At 47.7% G+C, this 6,970-nt stretch overlaps 1 protein-coding gene across 1 annotated transcript; it reads right to left on the bottom strand.

The window, feature by feature from the left end:
• Positions 1-3,498: 3,498 nt before the first annotated feature.
• SPDYC (speedy/RINGO cell cycle regulator family member C) lies at positions 3,499-6,970 on the bottom strand. Its single transcript, XM_043451913.1, has 6 exons — positions 6,829-6,970; positions 6,493-6,551; positions 6,149-6,234; positions 5,871-6,042; positions 5,457-5,778; positions 3,499-5,267 (listed from the first exon to the last, which is right to left on the bottom strand). Exons 1-6 carry the CDS (start codon positions 6,968-6,970, stop codon positions 5,233-5,235), a joined length of 816 nt encoding a protein of 271 aa, XP_043307848.1. The 3' UTR covers positions 3,499-5,232.

Below are 6,970 nucleotides of genomic sequence, written 5' to 3'. Positions count from 1 at the left end.
GTTTATATTATATTTTATATTTATAATTATATATGTTTTATATTTATAATTATATTGTATATTATATAATATACTTATATAATATAGAATATATTAATTATTATTAATTAATATTAATATTATATATAATTATATATTATATATACTTACCTATTTAGTTTTCCGCCTGAGATTTAAAATGTCCTGTTGAGCCTCACTTAAATATTTAATTATATTTAATTTCAAATAATTAATGTCTTGTAAGAAACAAGACAGAAAGTGAAGTGAAAATGAAAGTTGCTCAGTCCTGTCCGACTCTTTGTGACCCCTTGGACTATACAGTCTGTAGAATTCTCCAGGCCAGAATAATGGAGTGAGTAGCCTTTCCCTTCTCCACGGGCTCTTTCCAACCCAGGGATCAAACGCAGGTCTCCCACATGGCAGGCGGGTTATTTATCAACTGAGCTATCAGGGCCTGCTATATAATTTCATTTCTATGAAAATTCTAGGAAAATGATAGCAATTTAGTGATAGAAAGCAGATCAGTGATTGCTGGGGGGAATGGGGGGCTGGAAGGTGGGAAAGGGTGGGAGGAAAGGATTACAAAGGGCCTTGAGGAAACTTTTGGGGGTAATGGATATGTCCCTTATTTGACTGTGGTACTGGTTTTGTGGTGGTATATATTGTCAAAACAAAAAGGAACCTTGAATTATACATAGTTTATTGTATGTCAACTACACCTCAATAAAGCTGCTAAAAACACCTATAGAACTTAGCCACTGATGCGATATGGCTCTGGAGAGACAGGGAGGAAAAAGACAACTCTAGACCATCTGAGTAGATTCTTGGTGTAGGGGACTCGTACCTGGAGGGGATACTGGAGGATCAGGTTAGGGAGGTACCTGTGGGACCCTAAAGGAAATCAGTCCTGAATATTCACTGGAAGGACTGATGCTGAAGCTGAAACTCCAATACTTTGGCCACCTGATGGGAAGAACTGACTCACTGGAAAAGACCCTGATGCTGGGAAAGATTGAAGGCAGGAGGAGAAGGGGATGACAGAGGCTGAGACGGTTGGATGGCATCACTGACTCAATGCACATGAGTTTGAGCAAGCTACGGGAGTTGGTGATGGACAGGGAGGCCTGGTGTGCTGCAGTCCATGGGGTTGCAAAGAGTTGGACACAACTGAGTGACTGAACTGAGAAAGCTGTGGGACCCGCCCTTATCCAAGGGGAGATGCGTGGGGGTGGGAATAGCCCTCAGAATAGAGGAACAAATTTGGGAGTCGTTGGCCATCATGCCACCTGAAAGAAGTAGAGGCAGGGGACAGACATGTCATTCTGGACACAAAGATGTTTCATAAAGATGTCTGTTCTTAAAGTAATCTATAGATTGGCCAAATTAAAAATTCTAGGGACTCTCATGGTAGTCCAGTGGTTAAGACTCCAAGCTCCCAATACAGAGGACATGGGTTCGATCCCTGATTGGGGAACTAAGATCCTCTATGCCACATGGCTCAGCCAAAAAAAATTTAAAATTCTAACAGTTTAAAAAAAAAACTCTAAGAGATTATTTGGGGAAAAGAACTAGAAAAACTGATTTAAAGTTCCTATGGAAAACTGAACAAGCAAGAATAGCCAAGAGACTTCTGAAAACAAGTTAGGAGTCTAACCCTGTGAAAGTGAAGTGTTAGTCACTCAGTCAAGTCCAACTTTTTGTGACTCCAGGGACTGTAGCCAGGCTTCTCTGTCCATGGAATTCCCCCAGGCAGGAATACTGGAGTGGGTTGCCACTCCCTTCTCCAGGGGATCTTCCTGACCCAGGGGTCAAACCCAGGTCTCCTGTATTGCAGGCAGATTCTTTTTTTTTTAATATAATTTTTTTAAAATTTTTATTTATTTATTTTTTTGTCATACATTGATATGAATCAGCCATAGATTTACACGTATTCCCCATCCCGATCCCCCCTCCCACCTCCCATGCAGGCAGATTCTTTACCATCTGAGCCATCAGGAGGTCCGTTAGGGAGTCTAACCCTATCAGATATTAAATCCAATCTATAATGATTAAATAATTATTATATAATAATTAATGAAGAGGAGTACTGATACATATAGGTCACTGAAAGATAGAAGAATCTAGATACAGGTCCAAATGCATATAGGAATTTAGTATATAAGAGCAGCATCTCAAATTTGTTGAGAAAAGATGAGTTTTTCATTAAAAAGCATTAGGAAAATGGGAGGGAATTTTGTATATAATCAATTCCAGATGAACTTAAGATTTAAATGTAAAAAATGAAAACAAAAAATACAGCCAGCAGCTAAGGGAAATGTTCTTTTAATCATCTCAGTGTGAAAAAATTCTTTTTAACTGTGACACAAAACCCAGAAGCCACAAAAATGTATTTTACCACACACAAAGTTAAAATGATAAACTGAAGAAACACAATTTACATCCTGAGAGGCTAGTGTTCCTTACATTTAAGTCAAGTACCAAAAACCAGTGGAGAAATGCGCAAAGATAACAACCGTTCACAAAAAAGACGCATAGCTCTTACGTGTATGAAACAATGCTTGAGCTCACTTGAAAGAAAAAGAAATAGAAACTAAGCCTTCACCAAGACACGATTTTCTCCTTAGCAGTTTGGCAAACATAAAATAACCTTGTTCCTCATTGATTGGTGAGTGCTGTGGAAAACAGCCTTCACACAGCTGGAGGCTGGGGAGGTGTTTCAGGCATGGCCCCAACAGATGGACACGTGGCAAAGTTCAAGATGACAATTTTGGAGGCTTTCCCTGGTGGTCCAGTGGTTAAGAATCTGCCTGCCAATGCAGGGAATGTGGATTTGATACCTGATCAGGGAACTAAGATCCCACATGCTTCAGGGCAGCTAAGCCCTGAAGTGGTACATTGAAACTACTGAAGTCTCTCACTCTAGAGCCCACATGCCGCAATCAGAGAAGGCTGCATGCCACAGTGAAAACCCAGTGCCACCAAAAAATAAATCAAATGGTCCTTTAAAAAATGACAGTTTTGACTTGACCTTTGGCTGAACAATTCTTCTAGGAATTCACTCCGTTTCCTATTTGAATAATGCTGTTCTTACGAAGTCTTCAGTCAGTTCAGTTCAGTCACTCAGTTCAGTTCAGTTCAGTTCAGTCGCTCAGTCGTGTCCGACTCTTTGCAACCCCATGAATCGCAGCACACCAGGCCTCCCTGTCCATCACCAACTCCCGGAGTCCACCCAAACCCATGCCCATCTAGTCGGTGATGCCATCCAACCATCTTATCCTCTGTCATCCCCTTCTCCTTCTGCCCCCAATCCTTCCCAGCATCAGGGTCTTTTCCAATGAGTCAACTCTTCGCATGAGGTGGCCAAAGTACTGGAGTTTCAGCTTCAGCATCAGTCCTTCCAATGAACACCCAGGACTGATCTCCTTTAGGATGGACTGGTTGGATCTCCTTGCAGTCCAAGGGACTCTCAAGAGTCTTATCCAACACCATAGTTCAAAAGCATCAATTTTTCAGCACTCACTTTCTTCACAGTTCAGCTCTCACATCCATACATTACCACTGGAAAAACCATAGCCTTGACCAGACAGACCCAAATCTCCAGTGCCTCACCCTTCCTGGAAGAGCTGGAGAAGCTGAAAGTTCCCACCCTCTAGATCAGTTTTTTTGGCAACAGCCACCATCCTGAATAACCTCATTAGCATAAACTCTGGTGTGATCTATAGGAGGTCATTATGAATAACAAAAGACATTCCTATAACTCTGGAAATTCTAAGGCTATTAGGCGCTCTGTTCCAGGAACCAGGGACAAAGACCAAATTTGTATATTTTTATTATACATTTGGCTACATATATTTAGATTCTTTCTCTGGATGGACATAAATGATCACTTCCATTGTTTCCAGAAAGGAGAACCAGGTGGCTGGTAGTCAGGGGCAGGAGGTGACTCTTGGTTCAAAATTTAAAACATACATGTGAATATATTATCTATTTGAAAAACTCTTAAAAATACTTTACAGTCCTTGTCTTGGCTTCTAATGTCTGCAGCCTCCAGGCTTCACCCCCATGCTTCTTGGGAGCCACTCAGAGAGGACGGAGGGGAATTACGTTTAGATTCCTCTGCCACCTGACCCCTTAGACATCTCTGTCTTCTTTCTGTTCCAGATACACTCCCCTTTAACCTTTCTCTACTGATAACACCCACATCTGAGCTCCTTTCTTGAGATCTAGTTCTAAACCCTTCTAGTATTATCTCATCCAAATCTCAAACAGTATCCTCCTTAGTGTAATACTCATTTTACAGATAAGGCAGTAGAGGAGATTAAATCTATTGTGCTAAAGTCATACAGAAGCCTGGAGTTTGAACTTAAGCTGTCTGGCACCAAAGACCAAGTCTTAATCACTACTCTAGATGGTCTTTCCAAAAATCCTGTTCCTCACCACACCACCCGAGCATGGGCAAACTTGATATAGTTCATCACACTATATGGGCTTCTCTGGTGGTTCAGTCAGGAAACAGTCCCTGCCATGCAGGAGACCTGGGTTCAGTCCCTGCGTTGGGAAGATCCCCTGGAGAAGGATATGGCCACCCACTCCAGTATTCTTGCATGGGAAATCTCATGGACAGAGGAGCCTGGTGGGCTACAGTTCATGGGGTCACAAGAGGCAACTGCAGCCCAGACCAAGGACCAAGGCTCATTCTGAAAAAGACCTCACCCTGTAGGCATTTCTAGACTGACTATAGAGCCATTTTCCTTTGGAGTGCTTTTTGGTCCAGTAGGTCCCAGGCCCTCTAAAGACTGCATATAGCTCATCTCATTCAGTTCTGTGGGCTCTATGTGGGTCTCAGCATCCACTAAGATGTTAAAGAGGAGAAACAGCGGGATGACTGGTCGCCAGTGGGAAGGGAGAGCTATTACAGGGCCTGTGCTTCAGGGGTCTCAGCCACTGGTACCTAAATCTGGCAGACCCCCCTCTCCCCAAAACTCCCTCCCTACCCCCACCCTGGGTGAAGGACCCAGACCAGGGCCTAAGCACAGCCGGTGTCCTGTGGGCATGAATTTATTAGAGGAGTCAGGTCAGAGTGGGTACAAGTTGCAGGTTGGGAGGAAGGGGCAGGAGGCATGGGCAGCCCTGCCAGCCTGAGGCCAAGAAGACAGGAGGCTGTAGGGGCCACAGTCAGTAGAGCACTGGGCCAGCAGGCAAGCAGAAGGACTGTTCTTCACCCTGCGAGTGTCAGCGCCTAGGGCACAGCAGCAGCTTAGAGAAGACTGGGGGAGGAAGGACAGAGAGCTGCTCAGAGGAAGCTGCCAAGCTCACACAGCGCGGGGGTGCAGAGCCGGACACATGCCCAAGCCTGCTGGACCCCAGGCGCCATGCCCCTCCTTCCCATTCTGCTGGGCTCCACACCTGCCTCCCAGCTCCTCCCGGCTGCCCTCCAGCTTCTGTCCCCTACTCACTGTGGAGGGTGTAGGTGCCTGGCTCCAGCGGCAGCTGGGTGGGCAGGACAATGAGGAAGCCCCTACTCCAGGGCCAAGCTTGGGATGAAGGGCGCTGCCACTCAGCATTGTAGGAAAGGCACTTGGATAAGACAGGCAAGCGGGGGCGGGGGCAGCAGAGCCTGTGATGAGGGGGCAAGGCACAAAGAGAACAGTGGGGTGGCGAGAGGCCGGGGCCCCCGGGGAGGGGGATCTGGGCCTTTGGAAAGCTCCTCTGAGCCCTGCCATGGTGGGGGTGTCGCTCCCGAGTCCAGGCCCAGTGCGTCGGCTCCTTGGCCATGACCTGCATGAGAAGAGTGGATGGTAAGTGGGAGGTGGGAGGTCCAGCCTCTTTCCCCCACCCTGGGATGCTGGTGGGGGGGGGGTGGGCCTCACCTCCTCGCAGCTCTGGCGTCTCACAACAGCCCTGAAGCCCATCCGTGCCCACAGCTTGTTCCTCTGATGCAGGAAGTCTGACACTTGATGACGCCAATCTTGGCCCAGGGCCCACAGAAAAATCACGCTTTTGGGGTCCTCCAGGTCTTCCTCCATGTCATTTGCAAGGTACCTGGCCACAGAGGTGGGGAACAGGGGGAACAGAGGCTGTAAGCATCCGCCCTGCCCCCACCCTTTGACTCCAAGTGGGCATCCCCCCAGGCACCCGGGCCACTCACAGTGCCAGGAACAGATTGCTGTGGGTGTACTCGCTGAGCTGCAGGTTGGCACGCCGGAAGTAGACCAGCACCATGGACAGGAGGTACTGCAGACACAGATGGGGAGAGTTAGAGCGGGGCACTGCGGGCAGGGGAGGGGGCAGTGCCAGGCCCATCAAGCAGGTTCTGGGTGGCGAGGAGGCCTAGAAAATCCAGGGTAAAATGGTGCAGGGGGACCTGCAAAGACACGGGCTTAAAATGAAGGTGCTCCCTGCACCAGACCAGGGGACCCAATGCATAAGCTGCACTCAGGCCCCACTAATTCAACCTTCCCTGAGTGAGCCTGGACTCTCCCCCCCACTCACCTTGTCTGAAATCTGGAAACAGGGATCTTTGGAGAGGAAATCCTGGAGGGAACTGTGCTCTGGGGGAGAGAGAGGAGAAACGGTAGACTGGGGTTACCACCCTCACCCCACGAGATGAGAGCAGCATTCTAAGTTCCAAAGCCCCCACTGAACCCACTTTCTGACATTTCTGACATGAGCACTGCCCTGCCCCCACCCACCCCCACCAACCTGCCAAACCGGAGTCACCTGAGAAGGGCCAGGACCGAGACATGGGCAGGCTGAGATCCCACCTCTCACATCAGTTCACACATGGTCCTCGCAGTCCTCCCTGTGCCAGCCCCCAAGTGGACTCACCCAGAAGGTGGAGGAAGGCCTGGAGCTCCTGGTGTCTGCGGAGGTGGGAAGACTCATCACCCTCACCTTGACGGCTCCAGCCCCTCAGCTTCACCTGGGTGCCAGCTCCAGGGACTGTGGCCGGGTCTTGGGCATCGCTCAT

This window comes from Cervus canadensis, chromosome 29 (assembly GCF_019320065.1).
Source record: "Cervus canadensis isolate Bull #8, Minnesota chromosome 29, ASM1932006v1, whole genome shotgun sequence".
NCBI classification, from domain to species: domain Eukaryota; kingdom Metazoa; phylum Chordata; class Mammalia; order Artiodactyla; family Cervidae; genus Cervus; species Cervus canadensis.
The sequence above is the reverse complement of the archived record's forward strand: the minus strand, read 5'-3'. Positions and strand labels throughout refer to the sequence as shown.